Consider the following 21,427-nt stretch of genomic DNA (forward strand, 5'->3'; position numbering starts at 1 on the left):
TCCAAAATAACCCTGAAGGGTTTCATTTCCATTTTTCGAATGAGGAAAGACTCTCAGATGGTTAAGCCATTCTCCTCTCATGCAGTAGCCACTGCAGACCTGACCAGAGGTTAGTGTTCAGTGAATGGACAGCTGAGCTAGCAAGTGAGAGGCCCAAGACTGTCTGAGCCTGAAGCCCAAAAGTTCCAGCAAGAACAAGGTTCTGTTCTGCTATTAATGCATTTTAAAATCAAACATTTGGGGGCACCTGGGTGGCTCAGTCGGTTAAGTGTCTGCCTTTGGCTCAGGTCGTGATCCCAGGGGTCCTGAGATCGAGGCCCGCATCAAGCTCCCTGCTCATTGGGGAGTCTGCTTTTCCATCTCCCTCTGCCTCTCTCCTCTCTCTCTGCTTATGCTCTCTCTCTCGATCTCTCTCTCAAATAAATAAATAAAATCTTAAAAATAAAATAAATAGGGGTGCCTGGGTGGCTCAGTTGGTTGGGCGACTGCCTTAGGCTCGGGTCATGTTCCTGGAGTCCCTGGATCGAGTCCCGCATCAGGCTCCCTGCTCGGCAGGGAGTCTGCTTCTCCCTCTGACCCTCCCGACCCTCCCCCCTCATGCTCTCTCTCTCTCAGTCTTTCTCTCTCAAATAAATAAATAAAATCTTTAAAAAAATAAAATAAAATAAACATTTGTGAACTCTCCCTTCTCCTTACTCTACTTTCATGACGTAATATTAAAATAGTCATAAAATACAACAATAAAATACAAATAATAGAGTAAAATAATAAAATACACATAACTAAAATTTCTTATAAAAAGAGAAAGTATATTCCAATTTTAAAAGGACAGGGTCAGTAAGTGGATGCGCAGGTCTTGCAATGGGATTAGAGAGGGACTGGGGATGACACAGGTCTCTTTGGAGGTGGTAGAAATACTCTAATATTAGATTGTGGTTTAAATTGTGTTCTGTAAGTTTACTAAAAATCATTGAATTGTACATTTAAAATGTGTGAATTTAATGATATATAAATTATGCCTCAGTAATGCTGTTTTTTTGTTTTTTTTTTTTAAATAACAAGATGTAAATCCTAAAACCCTGGGGCAGCCAAAAATTTAATGCTGAGAAGCTGCCAGAATTTTAGTGAGTCAAAGATTAGTTGCTGGCATTCCCTGAATTTCCCTAATGGTGGTAAAAGGTGAGGTTTCATTTCAAACCAAACACTGGGAAACTCTACAAGGTGTACATTATTATCCTCATCTCTCAGGGGATGAAATGGAGACTTAGAAAGTTAAAATAAGTTGCCCAAGATCCCCAGCCAGGAAAAACTGGCTAGAGTGTTCAACGCAGCACTGGCTGGCCCCCCAGCCCATGACTGCTCTCTCCCCTACGTCGTGCCCCGCCTCTGGGAATGAGAAGAAGCCCTTCCATTGTTCGACTCGGGATCACTTTCCTTCTTCCAGGACAACAGCAAACTGATTTTCCAGTGTTTCCATCAGTGTTTTGTATTTTGTACTCAAGATTCATGAAAGGCATGAGTCTGTTTTCAATATTGAAAAAAGGGCGGAAAACAGGTCTGAGCCTTATGTTAATGGAAAGATTTGCGTTTCTTTTTTTTTAAGATTTATTTATTTATTTTAGACAGAGCGTGAGTGGGAGGAGAGGGGCAACAGGGGTGGGGAGAGAATCCTCAAGCAGACTCTCTGTTGAGCGCAGAGCCCAACGCAGGGCTCCATTTCAGAACCCCCAGATCATGACCTGAGCTGAAACCAAGAGTCGGCCACCTAACCGACTGAGCCATCCAGGTGCCTCTCTTTCTTTTGATGTTCACTAGAATCCATTATGTTTTGGCTTTTAAATGACATCCCTGAGGGATGCCTGGGTCGATTAGGCGTCTGCCTTGGGCTCAGGTCATAATTCCAGAGTCCTGTGATCGAGCCCCACATTGGGCTCCCTGCTCAGGGGGGAGTCTGCTTCTCTCTCTGCCCCTTAACCTGCTCTCATGCTCTCTCTCTCTCACACACACACACTCTCTCAAATTAATAAATGAAATCTTTAAAAAAAATGACATCCAAGTATATACATATACATCTGTCTATATACATATATTATATTTATGAAGAGACTTATGGCAGTTGCTTCCATTTCTCTCCTGATTTAGTTGGTTCATTGGAGACCAAGATGGGACTTGCTATGGTGTTTGCTTAGGAACTTTTGAGGCTAGCCTCTGTCATGCCTCTTGCACAGGTTTGGCTCAGCCAATAAGCTGGCTAGCTTGCTGTTTGCCCATTTTATGACATAGAATTCCGGAAGATGGAAAGCTGGTGGGGCTGCATGTTCCAGCCTTTGCCAGAGCTGGTAACCTTTACATGTTCACTTATATCCTCTTGGCAGCCCGCCTTGTTCTCTTCTTGCCAGTTCCCTGTGCCTGGTCATAAATGTGTAACCAGCTCTCTGGCAGCCCGCTCCCTCCAGCCCTCAGTTTTACCAAGCCTGCGGTAGCCCCTTCCCTTCCAGATCCTTCTTCTGGCCCAGGCAGTCTCCTCTTGCTGCTCTTTGGCTTCGTTGTTCTTCTCTCTGAACCTTTGTACACCACTCAACTCCTTTTTGTTTTCTTTTCCTTCTTTCTCCTGGGCTATGTCTATACTCTCTTTCACCCAGTTGAAACAAAACAAAACAAATAAATAAAAACAAGAAACCATTTCTTTGCCAAGCCAGCAGAACACGTCCATGAGCCAAATTTGGGCTCTTGATGGTGGACTTTGGTTTTCCCCAGACCCTGAAAGACAGCAGCAGTGATTTTCCTATTCAAAGCAATGTAGATGGCATTGAAAAAAAGAAAGAAGAAAAACCAGAGTAAATGTCGAAATGATGTAACCCTGGGATTATGAAAACGAATATCCTAGTGCTTTATCTTTCCCGATACCCATAGTCTCAGAAACAGGGAAGTAAACAGAAGCTTCTGCTTTTATGTGTACTTGGCAATAGTAGAACTTAATAAGTAATTCTGAAATTTCCAACGTCTTGTTCACATTTCAAAATCAAGTTCATTTGCAGGAATCCTTTGAGTTACTTCTTGTGTGCTCAGAGATGATGGAATGCCAGGATGAAAAGTCGTTAAGGTAGTTTCGGGAATGAGCTGTCTCCTCGTGTCAACAGTAGACTGCCTATTTTAATCGTTTGCCTCACCGCTGCAGCAGGCAGCCTGCCTGCTCCTGAACCACAGTCACCAGCCTCCCCAGCACATGTTTGCAAAATATGGCAAGTGCCTCCTTGCTGACTTCACGCAGCATAATCATGTGCCGGTCCAGACCTCGGCACACAGCCAGTCCAGTGTCTTAAAATGATCTACAGCATACATCATACTGCCGCAAAGCATCACCTCGCGCTAACTCAAAACTGTTCTCGTATATATTTTAGAAACATTGTTTCCTTTCTCCCTTACTCTGGATTTTTTACAGTTATACCTAACTTTGGACAAAAGCTGTGTTCTAAGAGAACTCATTAAAAGGACTTCAAGGTAGCTTTTTTTTTCAGCAATGAGGGATCTATAGAATAGTCAGTCACCTTGCATTGATCCATTTTGTAGGTCCAGATTTTCCCCCAGTACTTTTGCACAGAGGAATTTGGTTATAATTTTTGTTTAAGAAATCCATTTCTTCTATAAAGGGCACTTTCAAAAGTGCTACATTAAGTGCATGGATTTGGGCACATTGTAGTTATCACACTTATAGTGTAATCATTTTGCAATATATAAGTGCATCAAATCAACAAATTTTACACCCCAAACTTACATGTTGTTATATGTCAATTATATCTCAGTAAAGCTGGGAAAAAAACATAGTGTTTACTTGGCAACAAATATAATAAGAAAAATGAATACTTTTTGAGATGGGCTATTGTGCATATATAAGTGAGTTGAAAAAATGATTAGAGTCTGTTAATTTTTTTTAAAATCAATGTAGAGCTCTCCGGACTAGGAAACAGGGATGAGAATGGCTATTTATTATGTACCTGCCATGTGCCAGATCCTGGAGTAAATATTTTAATATCAAGTGCAGCTCAGTGTAGGGTTTCAAACTGCTGGTTCTAAAGTTCAACTGCCCAAGTTTGAATCGAAGCTTCTACGCTGTTACAAAGATTCAGAGAGATGAGGTGTGCAAAGCAGCTAGTTCTTGTGCTGGTATGATAGTGAAGGCTAAGTCAATTAGCTGTTCGTTATTCTTTGAAGTAAGTGGTGTCCCCGTTGTGCACATGAAGAGACTGAGTCTGGAGTGGCCGAAGTAACTTGCATACAGTTTTCTAAAGTAAGTTGCAGAAGCAGAATTAAGAACCAGGGTTCTTTTGGGTATTCTGATAAAACCTCTCACCAGGAGTTACTGTCCTAGGCCACCAGGGAAATCTGTGCTAACCCTAACATTTCTAAGTTTAGGAAAACTTTCAAAGGATCCATTTCAGCAGTCAACCATTCTTAGAGTTCTTTTCTGCAGTGGATAGCAGATTCTCAGCTATATGGATAGGTCTATGCTTTTCAAAATCTGTGCATGACTTATGAAACATGCCAAATACATCAGTTCTATCAATAACGCTGCTGTGTAAATGTCGTCATCTATGCAAATATCAACTTGTAATGCCAGCTTGAGGATATCATAAGGGTGACGTTCCTTTAGCAACCAGAAGGCAAACTTAAAAGGAATTTTTTTTTAACTTTTTAACTAGCTGCTGTAGTTTTCATCTCTTCTTACACCATGAATACCGAGTGATGCTGGGCGCCCCCAGTACCTTGGCCACATCTGTCAGGCTGGATTTCAGTGTTGTTCAAATAGCCTTCCTAGATGTGTGCTTCCGTTGAGGACATCCTTGTTTTCATCTTTAAGGTTCATGGCTTGGTAGCCATAGTGACCAGGTATGGCTATTGTAGGACAATGACTGAAGTTTTGTTTTGTTTTGAGAGGGGTGGAGGGGCAGAGGAAGAGGGAGACAGAGATTATTAAGCAGGCTCCACACCCAACATGGAGCCCGACGTGGGGCTCGATCTCACAACCCTGAGATCAATGACGTGAGCCAAAATCAAGAGTTGGACACTTAACTGACTGAGCCACCCAGGCGTCCCAATGACTGAAGCTTTAATAGTGAAAGAGTTCAATGGTGTGGATACTAGAACTGGAAACTCATTTACTAATGCAGGATTCTGCTTTGCTGTATGGAAATCTTAGATAAATCGGTCTTCTGTAGCCCAAGATATGGGTAGAGTTTAGCTCTTATCATATGCTGAGGCTCTTTTTCCTTTAGATGTATATATAAAAGGGAGAATGGAATGAAATTTCAGGTCCACAAATGAATATGGGCTTAATATAAAAGATAGCATGAAACAGGAAGAATTGGAGCTGAATATCACATAATTTTCATTGTAGTTCACTTCCTAGCGCTTGATCTAGTCAAAATATTTTCCTTCACAACATTGCTTCCTTCTGAATTACTAAGATAATTAACTATATCCTGCCGTCTGAACCTACATCTGCAACATGGGCGCAGAGTGCGTGCACTAAACCCTACACAAATGAAGACAACTCGCTCCAGGATGCTTTATGGATGTGACAGTTGAAGAAGCTCCACATCACCTCATTTAAACCCCTCTGGGTTGTCCTTTCCAGGGCTCAGCGGATTCCTACACGAGCAGGCCGTCTGACTCCGATGTCTCCTTGGAAGAGGATCGGGAAGCAATTCGGCAGGAGAGAGAACAACAAGCCGCTATCCAGCTTGAGAGAGCAAAGGTGATTTTCTTGCCCCTCTTTGATTCCATGGTGGCATGTTGCTCAACAGGTATCAGCTGCCCATCCCCTGCCTCAGATTCCTCTGGAACAGTCATTTAATGATCATCCTGATAAGGTACCAGATTGTAAGGCTCCCTGACCCATTCACCCCCCAAGAGAGGTTCGTACCATTCCCAGGGGGGCCATTTCCTGAGACCCTGACCCCTCACCCTTTGTGTTAGCTTTGGTGGTGAATTAGTGGGCACCTTCCTGCTTCACAGTTGTGGCTAATATTAAGCTTGCCACTGCCAGTGTTGGCAGAGAGCCTTCTAAGGTGCGGGTTGTCCTGCCCATTCCTTACCCCTCATTCTCTGTGCCATCAGCCTTCATTTCGGGGTACTCGTGCACTGTTGTTTCGTGGGTCTCTCTACTGCTGCCCTCTTGGTTTCAGTCTCCTACCTCAAGTTCAGCATGCGGTTTGGAGCTGTGAACAACTATTAGCATTTCGGCAAATTTGAGCAATCAGAGGTGTTGCCAAAACAGAACTTTAGATATTCCACAGAGGGAGAGCCCCCACCTGGGGATCTCTGTACCTACAGAGCAGGCAATAGGGAGCAAACTGCATTTTTGAATCTTAGAACTAGAAGAGTCACTAGAGATCTCCTATTCTATGCCTTTCAAACTGTTTTTAGTTAGTTTGTTTGTTTTAGCATAGACTCCTTCTATCAAATGAAGTTTTATGCAAAATATAAGACGGGGATTGTGGCCAGCCTCTCTTCTTTACCCTCCATGACGACTCCTAAGGCATATTGATCCAGTCTTTTTAACTTTTAGACGAAAAACTGAAGCTCAAATAATATGAATTCCTTCCTTTTTCTGTTTTTACAGTAAACTCTTTATAAGAGCAGTAAGAGGGGAACGATGTCGATAATGAGGCGTCTTCCTTTGCTGTGACACGTGTTATCTGTGTCTGGTTGGCTGAAGGGGGTGTGGGGCAGTGCCTGTGAAGGGACATGGGTAAGACTCTAACTGGGGTCTTGCCTCAACTCTTGCTCCCTGGTCATGTTCTCAGCACGAATAAATGAGCCACTAACAGAGCAGCCCAGGATTGCAGGAACCTTGTGTTCTCACTTGTGGCTAATTTTTGTTTTAGTTTTCTTTTAGAGTGTTTTGTGGCCTTTGTGGTCACCCAAATGGCAGCCAGCAGCACCGTTAGCTTAGGCTGATGGTTTGCTTAGCTTCTGCGAGGCTGCACCCGCCCAAGAGCACTTTGCTGAGGAGGAATTTGCCTAAAAAGAGTTTCAGAACCAGCTTTTGTTACTTAGGGAGAAGATGGTGCTCGTCCTTCTGGTCTACCCTTAACTGGCCTTTCTTTTTCCTGGCAGGACAAGGTATTCATTCTACTGAGTGAGATTCCACAGGTTTACAGATCTGAGGCTATTTCAAAAAATATTTATTTTACTCCCACCACCACCTTTTAATTTAAGACCTAGCACACATTTCCTGTATCCCAAGGGCACCTATCATCATTTAAAATAGCAAACATAAGTTTTAGGAGCGGAGGGCAAAGCAGATAGCTCCCTCTTGTCTTTGCATCCCTCCCCAGCACCGTAGGGTAGGATTCTTTGTTTGGGATGTTGGAAAGTAGCACAGGAGGGGGAAAATGATTAGGCTGATTGGGTTGAATCATTTTTAGAGTCATCAATGCAGATTTCTCTATGCTGCTAGGGACTGTGAAACCCATTTGAGACACCTCTTTGGAAAGTGGTCTCCCCTTCCTGCCTGGTACTATCAATTATCTTATTATACTTTTCAATATGAAAAATCCCACTCTGTCTTCTTCCTCCATCCTTATGCCATGGTTCTGCCCCCAGTCCAAGCCTGTAGCATTTGCTGTGAAGACGAACGTGAGCTACTGTGGTGCCTTGGATGAGGATGTGCCTGTTCCGAGCACGGCCATTTCCTTTGATGCCAAGGACTTTCTCCACATTAAAGAGGTAAATGTAGGACTCTCTGCATCCCTTAATCTGCCATAAGGCGAGAGCTGGGATTGGCTCTGAACCAAACTGAACCAAGAGGAGCCCTGAGGAGCTGTCAGTGTGTTACCTCATTTAATTTGCTGGGCTTTCCAAATCCATTGATTCTCACTGAGATTTAGAAGACTGAGATCATTGCTTGCATGATCACACATTTAAAACATTGGATCACCGTCATCATAGGGTGGATTTAGGACAGACCTGTGGTCCCCTGGTCACCTTTTAATCACCTTGTACGACTGCAGAGCCACAGGTCTGCGGATCCAACTTAGGGAAACATGAGTTTGGTGGCATGGCACCTACCCGTGAGGGACCATTTACAAGCGATATTGTAGTTATAAATATCTCTGCTGTAATCCTGTGGACCTTGACCTTGCAACCAACACTAGAGAGTATAATTAATAATTCAAGTGTTAAAGCTAAGAAGAGGGCAGAGGACTTTGGGAAACAGAACTTAAGGGATCGAGAGGTACAGGGAGGACCTGAGGCCTTGCAACTTGAAAGGTGGAATGATGACATCAAAAACTTCCATTTAGTCAACCTAAATTGAAATCCTACTTCATCTCAGACATTGTGCTGGGCATCGAGAGAAAGAGATGAAGGCACACTGTCCCCGCTGCCCGGGACCTCTGAGTCTGGGGGGAAACACTGGCAGGTGCCTAGTTTCTGCCCTGGATGACAAGTTCTATTGTAGAAAAATTGAATAGTTGTTGTGGGAACCTGAAGAAAGAGCAGGAGGGACCACGTGGCTGGGGAAAGGAGGTTCAGGGGGCTGGGAGCTCTACAGAAATGGTGAAGCCTGAGGGAGTTCAGGGGGCTGGGTGTGGGAGTGGATCAAGTGGAAGGAACAGCCAGGAGCAGTGCAGCCTGGCTGGAGGGTGGGAGGTAGGGAGTGGTCCAGGGGATGGGCCGGGTCACAGAGGCAGGGGCCTGATAAGAGAGGACCTCTTTGGCCCTGACAAGAAGCCTGGACTTTGTCACCAGGCAGTGAGCTGGAGAGGAATTTTAAGTACTAGACAGGTGCCACCAGCCTTGTGTCTTAGCATACTAACTCTGATGATCGAGGGAGTGTTGCAGAGGCTGGACCGAGATTGCAGCAGGGGGGCTGGAGAGAGGGATCAGCTTGGAGGGAGAGTGAAGAGGCAGACAGACAGGACTGGGAGATTTCACATGGGCGGCGCTAGTGGAGAAAGTGACATAGAGAGAAAGGAAGGATAGAGAAAGACCAGGTTTACAGCTCACTAGAAAGGGTAGAGGGTGGTGTCAGCTTTTAAAATAAAGAAGGCAGGGGGGCACTCTGGGGATGAGCGGGTGGGAGGATGAAGAGGGCAGGGAGGGGAGAAGCCTTGCTGCAAGATGGATGTGGTTGTGAATTGGCTTTTAGGTACACTGTGTCTGGGGTGCTGTGAAAGCCCCGTCAAGACACTTAACAGGCCTTTACCCACATAACCTGGAGGCCAGAGGAGAGGAATTGCAATTTGCTCTTCCTAAAAGCGTTGAGTTGAAAAGGAGAATGCATTGTAGCCAGAAAAAGGTAGTATAGAATCGAGGGAGTGTTTTTAAATGTTTCTTTGCTTTTTTATGTTTTGAAGATAGGAAAGATTGCAGCATGTTGTCCATGCTGAGCTGTTGAACCCAGTGAAATATATTGGAAGGATCGCAGATTGAGTGAAGGGCTGGAGTAGAGGGGAGGGACGGCATCTGGAAGACGGACACAAGGATTAGGCCGAGTCAGGAGCAGTCTTGCCTGCCTTGTTCTGCAAGGAACTTCCCGACAGGGCTGGTGGCATACACTGGCAAAGTAGGCAAGCCCTCATGCCCCTCTAAAAAAGAGAGTGGGACAGTAAAGTGAAACCGGAGGCAGTGTGGCCAATAAAAACCCATCACTCAGGGGCGCCTTGGTGGCTCAGTCGTTAAGCGTCTGCCTTCGGCTCAGGTCATGATCCAGGGTCCTGGGATCAGGCCCCTCATCAGGCTCCCCACTCGGCGGGGAGCCTGCTTCTCCCTTTCCCTCGGCCTGCCGCTCCCCCTGCTTCCCCTGCTTGTGCTCTTTCTCTGACAAATAAAATCTTAAAAAAAAAAAAAATCACTCCACATTGCTGAAATACCTGCACATACCCCCAGTCTAAAATGAGATGCACGTGGTAAATATGTAACAATTTTGCAAATCGTTGTCTTTGAAGCTCTGCATTCTACAATGGCATTGGTGACACCAAGACATATACATAGTTTTAACACTTCAACCACTTGATAGCAAGTAGGTCAAACATCTGGATGTCCACAGATGTCTGTCTTTGCCTTGTGCCCATGTGAGCTGGGTGAGGCTCTATCTACATTTGTTCCTTTGTTCAGGTATTCATTCAAGATACAGTTCTTGAACATTTGTGTTCAAGTATGTGCCAGGCCCTGGCAGATGTTGTCTGATAGCTATCAATAAAGACAGGTTCCCTCCCCTCGTGGGCTGAAATTCTAGTGGGGAGACAGATCATGAACAAATAAATAATTCCAAATTGTGAATGCTTCGGGGGGAAAAAATGAAACAGATGCTAAAAAATTTAAAACATAGGGATGAGGGTGTTATATATACTTTTAAATACAGGGGTGATCAGACAAGGCCTTTTGGACAATGTGACCCCTAAGTAGACACTTGAAAGATGAAGAGGAGCCAACCTTAAAAAGAGCAAGAGGAGGTCTTCTAGGGAGAGGAAACACCATGTGCAAAGGCCCTGCGGTAGGAGAAAAGCCTGGCACAATCAGTTAACTAGAAGAAAGCCATATGGCTGTAATGCAGTGAGCCAGGGACCTAGTAGCAGGAGATAGTCATAGAAGTAAGCAGGGCACGGGTCAAAGAGGACCTTAAAGTGATGATGAGACTTTAGATTTTATTCTGAGTGCAATAAGAAGCCATTGAAGACTTTAAAAGCAAAGGAGTGGGATGAATTTATTATTTTTTTAAAGGCTACTCTGATTGTTGTGGAGACCATGGATTGGGGTGGGATAAGTATGGAATCAGGGAGACCATTAGAACCATTCTAACAGAACTGAGCCAGCATGGCAGCAGTGAGATGGAAAGAAGTAAGCAGATTTGAGATCTTTTGCAGACATTCAGTGAAGAGTGGTGGTGATGGACCAGGTGAAGAAACTAAGAGTGAGGGAGAAATCATGCATGATCAAGGAAATCAAGGTTTGTGAATTGAGCAATGGGGATGGAGAAGACTAAGGTGGGGAAAGGACAGATGGGGAGGGGACATCTCAAGGACATATCAAGTAGAAGTTAGATATAAGAATCTGGAACTTCGAGGAAGGGTTGGACCAAAGATGTCGTTTTAGGTCATTAGTTTATGTGTGGCATTTAAAGCTGTGTTAATGATCGAAGTCACCTAAAGAGGGAGTAAAAGGAGAAGAGAAGGCAGCCCGACATCAAACCCAAAGGAATTCCATCCTGCAGAGGTGGGCTACGTGAAATGACTCAACAAATGAGGAAATGGAACTGGAGAAGCCTGACATACAGGAGGAAAACCAGGACAGGGTGAGGCATGGGCATCAAGAGAGGAGTGTGTCCCAAAGGAGGAAGTGAATGCTGTGGTGAATGCTATGACATGTACCCTAAGATGAGGAGTGAGGAATGGACGTTGGGTTGGCAACATGGTGGTCAGCAGCACGGAAGTCATTGGGACGATTGTCTGGAAGCCAAATGAAGGGGGATGAGGAGAGAAGGGGAGTTAGGAAGTATGTTTAGCTAGTGTAGAGCATACTTTCAAGGAAGTTGACACTGACCAGGTAGTATACTGAGGAGGATGTGAAGTCAAAAGTTTTCTTTCGAGATGGGAGCTCCTGGAGCACCTGCATGTGCTGATATTAACAGAGAGAGGGAGAGGTTGATGGGAAAGGAAAGATAGGCAGAGGAGTACAGTTTTTGAGTAGGCAAGAAGGTTGGGATCCAGACCCCCAAGTTGGTGGGGGGTAAGATTTTTGATAGGAAGGGGACCACTTACTCATTGTAACATGCTGGGAGAGGATGGGTGCAGACACACATGGTTCAGAGCCTTGCTAACAGGAAGCTGGGGTAGCAAAGACTTGATTTCCATGTCCTCAAGGTGTATGAGGTGAGGATATCCACATTTGCCTGGTAAGCAAGGACCCCAAGCCTGAACCATGTGCCCCAGCATCCGAGTGGTTAAGTGGATTGTCTCACCATTTCCATCAAAAATGACCAAACCTTATTCATTAGTTGCTAATACCCATTGTTTCCAAGGAGAAGCAGAACTCTAAAAGGTAAGAGAAGTTCTCACAGATTTTATGCACACCCACTCACACCCACATTCCAACCTTGCTGTATGTTAATGCTTTCCTCCATTCCATCGGTATTCTCAGTTTGTCCTGTTGGTTGCTTTTTTGATTTATATGTTCCTCGATCAGTGACTTTCTTGTCAGACGGGCAGTTTGATGTATGGTATTGAGCTGGTAATTCTACGTGGATTAGAGCCACTTGTTTTCAGATCTTGAAATATCCGATAAGAAAACATCTTAGAGAAAGTGCTAATCATGTTCGGGAAATGAGAATGAGAAGGATTGGAACAACACTAAGGTGACCTTCCCAGAACCCCTCGCATGCATTTCTGGAGCATCCGCGCAGATGAACACATTTCTGTAATCAAGTTGTCGCCTCTCCTCTCCTCTCTCATCTAGACGGCCATCTCTTATGCACAGCTTTAAGCACTTTTTCAGTAATGAGAAGCTTAAACTCGGAGAAAAGCTGCAGGTCTGCTTATCACATTCACCAAATGATGAGCGTGTGAAGCTCTTGAATCTATGTGGCAACTTCCTACTGGGTAGTCAGAGAACTGTCATTTCCATTGAGCCAGATTCTCACTGAGCTTTAGCTGCTTCCTACAACGAAGCCAAAAGATTGGGAAGTTGCCATGAACCATTTCTGGAAGCCCTTTAAGGTCGCTTGGGTACCGTTTAATAAATTAGTGTTCCAGCGGGCTAACTTACGGTTCAGGAAGTAACTTAAACCCTAGGACACTCTGACTCATAGTCTGCTTTGTTCCCACCACAAGAAGATTTACATTCCAGACCTGTGCACCAAAGATTCTAAAACGGCCTCCTTGCCTTTTATTGATTCCAAAATAAACAGGCCTGTTATTTCAGGCCTGTTATCCTGAAATACAGGATGGGAAGATGGGAAAAATCAAGACTTCGATTGTTCAAGATTTTATATTAGGTCAACTCACATTTCTTTTTTTTTTTTAAGATTTTATTTATTTATTTGTCAGAGAGAGCGAGCACAAGCAGGGGAAGCAGGGGGAGCGGCAGGCGGAGGGAGAGGGAGAGGCAGGCTCCCTGCCGAGCAGGGAGCCCGATGCAGGACTCAATCCCAGGACCCTGGGATCATGACCTGAGCCAAAGGCAGATGCTTAATGGGCTGAGCCACCCATGTGTCCCCCTCAACCCACATTCCTGAAGTGCAGTCTCATACTATGTGCCATGCATGCCTCGTGCAGGAGCTGTGTGCATAATAAAGGCCAAATCCCTAAGCCATATCGTTTTGCTTTTGAGTGTGAGGCTGATGCTGAGAATTACTCACAGCTATGCAGAATTTCATGCTGCAGTGAGTTAATGAGACCATTTCTCCTTCACAATGTGTCAGTGTCGTATACATATAAATTTCACTTTTCTCTGAGCTAGGCAAAGTATACTACATATAGTTCTTCATTTCGGAAAAAAAATCCAGATACTTCTTGGATCAATGAGAGAGAGTTACCTTGCCTAACACTGATGAAGACAAAGTTTTTGGCATCATCTCTGGAGGATGTAAACAATAGGACTGATACCTGCTTTCTAAAAATCACCTACCTGAAACCTTCCCTTGAGAAAGGTGGCTTGGATTAAATATGCCTTCTGATTAGGCTTCAGCAAATCTGTAATTACAAATGTATTTTGCTCACCCACTGAATAGGATCATGTTCACAGAGTCTTACCCCATACTGGCTGAAGCCTTTGCGTGGATTTATTTTCTGATTTTACATGTCATGGAACTTTATGTAAATGGAAATCCTGGTGTTCCTATTGGACTTCAGGCCATTTGGAGATTATTTCAAAAATTCCACATATATACAATATGCTTAACCTTTGTAAGAGTAGGCTTCTTTTTCATCAGGTAATGAGATGGATCTGAATTTGTAAACCTATGTTTGGAAGATTACAATTCTCCAGTGAGAGTAGATTACAGACAATATCATGGAATCTTTACCAGAAAGCTTTTGACAAATAACTGACAGTTGAATGTATTTCATCTCAGATTTGTCTGTCTTGTTCTCCAGGGTTCCAGTTACATTGATGCATAGTTTTCTCTCTAAAATCTATTTCTTAAGAATTGGTTAGGGCTTCTTGACAAGGACCAAAGGAATCCAAAGGTTAGGACCCAACTTTAGTCCAGGAATTGGCAAACTGTGGTGTGCAGGCTGATTCCAGTCTGCAGTCTTTTTTTAGAAAGAAAAGGCTAACTGAAACAGAGCCATGCTCACTTTTTTATGTATTGTCTATGGCCACGTGCATGTGACAATAGCAGATGTAAGAAGTTGCGACGGAGACCACGAGCCCTGCAAAACCTAAAATATTTACTATCTGGGCCTTTAGGTAAAAAATTTGCAGACTTTGGCTTTAGTCTGTGGACGCTTAGATATATATAACATAGTATGATATAATATAAATAGGGTTTATATGCAATAGAGTATAATATAAACAGTATTTGGTTCTTCTGGTCCTCAGAAATTAATTAATGGGATGTGAAGATAAGTGAATTACTACTGATAGCAGTTTTATATCTGCATTCCAGAAATATAACAATGATTGGTGGATAGGAAGGCTGGTGAAAGAGGGCTGTGAGATTGGCTTCATCCCAAGTCCGCTTAGACTGGAGAACATACGGATTCAGCAAGAACAAAAAAGGGGACGTTTTCACGGAGGGTAAGGCTCCTTTGTTTCTATAAACTTATTTGGGGAGATGGGTAGAAAAATAAGATGATGTTTTCCAGTTTGCTTATTAGGTTAAAAATGTATGCTTTTGCAGTAAAATGTACTTGTCTGTGTATGAGGCGTTTCTGAAATTGACACAGAGGGGTTTCAGAGAGTTCACTCTCCCCACTGCATGCTTGAGCCTCACATCACGGACATCAACACGAATTCCACAGTGGAGACTTTTCTGTGGCCTCAGCAAACCTTCCTTGGAAATTAAGCTCTCCTCCACGAGTCATATGAGGCCTTCTTTCTCAGTACAGGTGGGAACCTGGCCTGACCCGCCATCAGGGCCCTTCCTGGTTAACTCTCAGAGACTCCCTTTCAAGTGGGCGTGGAATGCAACGGTACATGTTGCATGTACCGTCCGGCTCTAGAAACACCTTTCTCCACCCAGGACATCTGCCATCTCTTGGTAATGGGATGGAGACACTGTCTAACTTGGGATGAATCAACCTCTAGTGAACTAATGAAACAGCCACAGAAATCTCAGAGTGCAGGTATTCGTAGGTCCCAGGGATACACGCAAAGCCTGAGAAAAGAGAAATCAGAATCATACTGAGCCTGTGTATATTGTGAACCTACACTGAAGCATGAATTTGATATATATTATCATTTTTTGAAAGACCTAAAATAGAAGCAGTTCTTTCTCTTGATTCTCAACTTTTTCTGTTGGATCCTTTTCTGCTTCAGAAGCTCCTCTGTTCTTTAGGGGTCCTTTTGCCTTTGTCTCAATGGGAACTTCTTAAACAGTGATAAGATATCCCAAAAGTATAGTTAGCCCCACTTTTTTTAATTTTAATTTTTAATTTTTTTTAAGTAGGCTCCATGCCCATCATGGAGCCCAAAGCGGGACTTGAACTCATGACCCTGAGATCAAGACCTGAGCTGAGATCAAGAGACGCTGAACCGACTGATCCACTCAGGTGCCCCGCCCAACTTTTAATTATAAATCTTTTTTAGTATCTAACATGCCTATAATATTATTGATTATTAATTCTTCTTATTTCCTCCTCTTGACTGTTTATCCCTTGCTGCTCCTTAAACAAATCAGGAACATATGTTCCTACCTCAGGACCTTTGCACTTCTTCTTACTGGAGCCCTTTTCTTCATATTTCCACCAGCTCACTCCTTCATCTGCTTCAGATCTTTGTTAAATATCACCTTTCCACTGACCCCTTTCCGGCCACCATCTTTAAAATTGTACCCACTTCCCTTCCTTTATTTCCTGTCCCTCTCCTGACTTAGTTTCCTCCGTTGCACTTATTACTGTCAGAAATACTATGTATTTACCTGTTCATCTGTTTGATAGTGATATCTCCTGCTAAAATCTGTCTCTGTGAGGAAGGGATTTTGTCTTTTCCCCCTACTGTTGTATTCCTAGTTTCTAGAACAGTGGATACTCAATAAATATTTGTTGAATGAAATAATAAATGTATTATTATCATTTCCAAAGTTGTTATTTTATTATTATTATTTCATAATGTTATTATGTACTGGGGACCCTGGGTGGCTCAGTCAGTTAAGTGTCCGACTCTTGATTTCAGCTCAGGTGATGATCTTGAGATTGTGAGATCGACCTCTTGTTGGAGCCTGCTTGAGATCCCCCCTCTCCCTCTGCTCCTACCCCTGCTCCCACTCTCTCTCTCTCTAAAATAAATGAATAAAATCTTTAAAAACAATAATGTTATTATGTACTTTTGAACTAAAAGAGTAAAACCAAGAGCTCACTTTCTTTATACCAACCCTATGAGGTGTAACCTCTTCTATAGATAGGGAAAATGAGGCTCAAAGACATGAAATATAATATGCCAAGATCCTGTAACTAGTAAATGGCAAAGCCAGGATGAGAATTGGGATTGTTCTGACCTAGGGACGATACTCTCAAGCACTGAGAGGGAAGAACACTGGAGAAATAGGAAGGTGGGTTCCCAAGGGCCTCTGTGGGCTCCTGGGAAGCTTCCAAAGCCACGTGAGGAGACCAATGGAAAAATCTTCCATTCTAGGTCACAAATAATATTATTATATTATTACCCTCTTCTCTTAATTTTGACTCCCATATAATCACTTTTTTTAAAAAGATTTTATTTATTTGACAGAGATAAAGAGTGAGCACAAGCAAGGGGAGTGGCAGGCAGAGGGAGAGGGAGAAGCAGGCTCCCCACAGAGCAGGGAGCCCGGCTTGAGGCTCGATCCCAGGATCCTGGGATCATGATCTGAGCAGAAGGCAGACACTTAACCAACTGAGCCACCCAGGCACCCCATCATATAATCACTTTTTAAAAAGAAATGCTTCTTCTAGCTCTTACAGCTTGTTTTGAGCTATGTTTGACATCCAACTGATGCATCCAACTGGTGACTGGTATTAGTTAAGCATCAGTTCACAAGAGTGGTTCTGTCCTTGATTTTTCTGCCTAATTTCTGCATTGAATGACTAGGAGAGATACTTTTGCAAAGTATTTCCAGGTCCCAGTTAGTTCCCCACCTTCTCTGAGAAATAATAGGTCAAAGAAAACATTTGGACAGAATCTTGAAGTTCTTCTCCAAAGCAGGATTTTATGTGTTTTGAATTATTCAGTAGGATTTAGGCCAAAGAAAGCTTTGTACTCTCAAGTTCTATTTGCAAGGAATCTGGGGAATGAGTCCTAAGTTCCTTTTCTATATCCTAGGAAATCCAGTGGAAACTCTTCTTCAAGTCTTGGAGAAATGGTATCAGGGACATTTCGAGCAACACCCACATCAACAGGTGAGGGTTTTAGTTTAACTGTTTTTAATGGAATGTTTTTCTTTCTTACTATTTGAACATACAGAAAGTATTTTTACTAATTTGGAAACAATTTAAAGCCTTGATTTAAGAGATTCTTCTACTTAATATTTCATTGCTCATTTGCTTTCTATAGTAATTTGATTCTATTTAAAGGGTACTTATTAATACTAAAAACTCAGAGCATTATAATCTAATTTTGAAAAATCTTATTTACTTCCCAGAGCCAATAACTGTCCATTGTGCATTTCAATCTGAAGCAAGTTCATTATTCCACCCAAGAAACCAACAGACTTTAAGATGGTGAAGGCCAATTAAAAAGAAAAAAAAGTTGTAGACTCTCAAGAAAATGCTCTGTTCCAGTCTCCATGGGGAACTTAGGATGGTGCAGCCTGGGCTGTGGAGATTGGGAGGGTTGAAACAGAGAATGGGCCTGGATGACCTCATTTCTATTTGGAGAGCAGATAATGGAAATGAAGGGATAGTGGTGGTCCAATCAGGAGTTATTATATATTTGGTAATTATGGAGGTATTCAAGCAGGAATTTTTCTTCTACCACATTCTCTGACTCCTGTAGTCTAATTTGTGCTGGCCCAGAATTGATGCTGATTAAGGCATCCTGTATTACCAACTCAGAAGGACAAGTCCAAGGTCTATCCTGGACTACCATAACTGCAGTAAACGTGATTGGTTCTGGGGTAGTTCTGAGTACTGGGTTCTTGTTGGTGTGGATCCTTCCTGATCTCCTGGTCTCTGAACCGAACTAGGTCTCTGAGTTGCCCCCAAATGGACTGGACCTACTTGGATGACCACAAAACCAGTTTAATCAGATATCGAAATATTTTGCCTCATCCCCATTTATTGGACATTTAGGTCATTGTAGCTTTGCACTATTGCAAACAAAGAACAGGAATAACCAGTTATAAATTTATTTGAAATTAACAACAACATAGTAGGAAAAATGTGTCAATGTCCTGGAAAGTAGGTAGAAAACTTACGAACACATAAAGGACTGCAGAATTTTCTCATGGTTCATCAAAATTACAAATCCAAAACTAACTCGTGATTGAGGTGAGGATCATTTTTACCCAAATTGTTATTCTTAGTTCCTTTTTATGAAATTTTATTTGTCCACGTTGTTCTCAGCTATACTGTATGCTGTGTCCAGCAGGGAACATCCTATGGCCCATGGCTGGCCCAGAACTTCCGGTGTTGTTATGAAGCGCACCCTCCACACCCATCATGAAATCAGGATATAAGGTCATTCGTACAAGGAGGAAACTGTCTGGGTTTTTTTTTTTTTTTCCATTTTTCTGTCATTTTTCTTCAAAATTGTCTTGTCCAGAATGAAATAATAGAGTAGTGTTCTGCAGAGTGGGTAATTGTGAGATGATGAGAATTATAGGGACAAATTGGTACATTCTTCCATCTTTTAAAATCATGTACTATCATTTACAGAGATTACATATTTTGATATGGCTCTCATTGTTGTCTTTTAGCAAAACAGAAGCAAAAAGTGGTAAGTTGTGTTTCCTTTTTAAATCTACTGTTAAGGTTTCTATCCATACATGCCTGCAATGCTCCATTTCAGTGACCCAAATGGCTACAAAATAAGGGATGAGCCTCCTTGGTGGGGACCTGTGGTAATCATTTCTCGTTTGACCTGAGAATTATGAATTCTGTGGCTGTTGAGGAGGTGTGCTTAGCCTCACCTTGTCATGCATGTCAAATCATCTTTTTCAGACGGAGCACATTCCTCCTTACGATGTTGTGCCATCCATGCGTCCCGTGGTGTTAGTGGGGCCGTCACTGAAGGGTTATGAGGTACAAATACCAGTCTGTTATGCTTCAGTTCTTGATCAAGAACCTAAGAGACAGCTGTTGGGAGCTTGCTCCTCCAGGGTCTGCTTACATAGAGGTACTGATGGAGCCAAGTTGCCTCCTGTGAAGGCAGGTGGCACAGGATGGGGCTTATGTGACCCTTCACTCTTGCTTCCTTCTCTGGCACACTTCTCACCTTATATGTATGTCTTTGTTTAGAAATATATCCCTTAAAACGTTTATAACGAAAAATTCTGGTCAACGGTTTGCTCCGCATTAAATTCAAAGTGAAGGACTTTATCTGTCTCAACCATTCCCATTACTATTAGAAATAATCAAGTATGGGGGCACCTGGCTGGCTCAGTGGTAGAGCATGCAACTCTGGATCTCCGGGTCATGAGTTCAAGCCCCGTGAGGGGCGCACGTTGGGCGTAGAGCTTACTTAAAAAAAATTAAAAATAAAGAAATAATTGAGTATAAACAGCACAAGAGAACATATGCTAGCAAACCTAAACCCTCAAAGCACCAACAAATCTCACCTTGCTGGGTGCTCAAGATGATGACCTATCCCACGAAATATTTCTGGTGCTTTCTCTGCTTATTTATTTTAAGGACAGAGAAGGAAAAAAACCTCCACTGAAAGTATTAATGAACTTGTTCAGAGATTAAACAATACCATGTAAGAAGGAAAAGAGTAAAGACTTAGATGTCCTACATTTCAGATGTCACCGTTCTGACTCTGTGCTAGCATAGATAAGAATAGGTGGGGTGGGACATTAAAATCAAAGGTGGGCAACCTCGAGGGTCCTACCATTCCCACTGAGCTAGGACAATCTCTGGCCCATAGTAGTTACTGAATACACATTGATGGAATGAATTAATGAATCTCTTTGAGGCAGATCTAAGAATCCCATCCCCTTTTGTTTCTCCCCTTCTCCCCCCTGCCTGGCTCCCTCCCTTCTCTCCTCCTCCCCTTTGCCTCTCAGTGGGGAATGTCAGAGGAAGAGCAGGAGAGTGATCTATAGAAATGGAAAATTTCTACCAAGAAGCCGGTGGCTAAGTCCAGGGCTGGCCTGAGGAGCTCTAGCTGCTCCTCCCGGGAGGCAGGCACCACTCAGAGGAGCCAAGGACCGGCAGCACTTGCGAGTAAAGCCAGCTTATTGTGGTCTCTTGGCTGCAGTCCTATCGCCTAAGAAGGGAAGGGGTTCTGCCTTGGGTCTAGTGAACACTGCTGGTTCATTCCTCAACACCCTAGAGGACAACCAAGGGGGAATTGGAGTAACTGTAAGTGGTTAAGCGTGAAACATGCCCCCCATGGTAACCTACCCCACCCCTTGGAGACAACAGACTGTGTGAGGTCTTTGCTCAGACAAAGTGCCCTTCCCTCCCACCTCTCTCACCTTTGACCTCTCACGCTCTGTCTCTGTGCTCTTGTCTCTGCGTGTGTTTGCCTCATTCTTTTTTTCTCACCTCTGCCAAGGTAACAGACATGATGCAGAAAGCCCTCTTTGATTTCCTGAAGCACAGGTTTGATGGGAGGTGAGACATACAGATGTTTTTGTATTTTTATTTTCCTTTAACTGAACATGTATGACAAATTGATTTGTGGATCTGTTTCCAGTGATTGCAGAAGTTTTCTAATTAAAAGTTAACTCAGTATTCAGGGAAGAATACAATGAAAGAATTCTGAAGGTATGAAGTTATGAAGTATAGCATTGAATCCCCAAGGGAGAAAGGACCTTGAGAAGGAAAATAATCCATTTGTTTTAAGCAAATGTATGTGTTTGTCTTTATTTCCTTGCTTGTTAGTGAATTCATACCAAACTTATTTGATGAAAAATCTTAGTGAAAATATGGATTGTTTCTGATAAATGTGGTGGCTCGCTGGGAACTGTGTATGCATGTGTGTGTGTGTGTGTGTATGCATGTATGTGTGTACATACGAAGGTATAAAGTACTGAGTTTCCTCAAAAGAAGAGTGCAAGAAATGTTTTCATCATAAGCTTCCCAAAGTGACTATTTGTAGGGAAGAGTACTTGTTTGGATGCTTA

At 43.0% G+C, this 21,427-nt stretch overlaps 1 protein-coding gene across 2 annotated transcripts in view; it reads left to right on the top strand.

The window, feature by feature from the left end:
• The window catches only part of CACNB4 (calcium voltage-gated channel auxiliary subunit beta 4), a 137,239-nt gene that overhangs the window by 78,721 nt on the left and 37,091 nt on the right, over positions 1-21,427 (top strand). For both annotated transcript variants that reach the window (XM_081814453.1, XM_081814455.1), the window contains 7 exons: positions 5,636-5,755; positions 7,609-7,731; positions 14,612-14,742; positions 17,461-17,537; positions 19,055-19,074; positions 19,299-19,379; positions 20,857-20,915. In XM_081814453.1, coding sequence (XP_081670579.1) covers positions 5,636-5,755; positions 7,609-7,731; positions 14,612-14,742; positions 17,461-17,537; positions 19,055-19,074; positions 19,299-19,379; positions 20,857-20,915 — 611 coding nt within the window. The remainder of the gene's footprint in view (positions 1-5,635; positions 5,756-7,608; positions 7,732-14,611; positions 14,743-17,460; positions 17,538-19,054; positions 19,075-19,298; positions 19,380-20,856; positions 20,916-21,427) is intronic.

The sequence above is a fragment of the Leptonychotes weddellii genome, chromosome 3, assembly GCF_054177405.1.
Source record: "Leptonychotes weddellii isolate Sample4059 chromosome 3, ASM5417740v2, whole genome shotgun sequence".
Classification (NCBI taxonomy): Eukaryota; Metazoa; Chordata; class Mammalia; order Carnivora; family Phocidae; genus Leptonychotes; species Leptonychotes weddellii.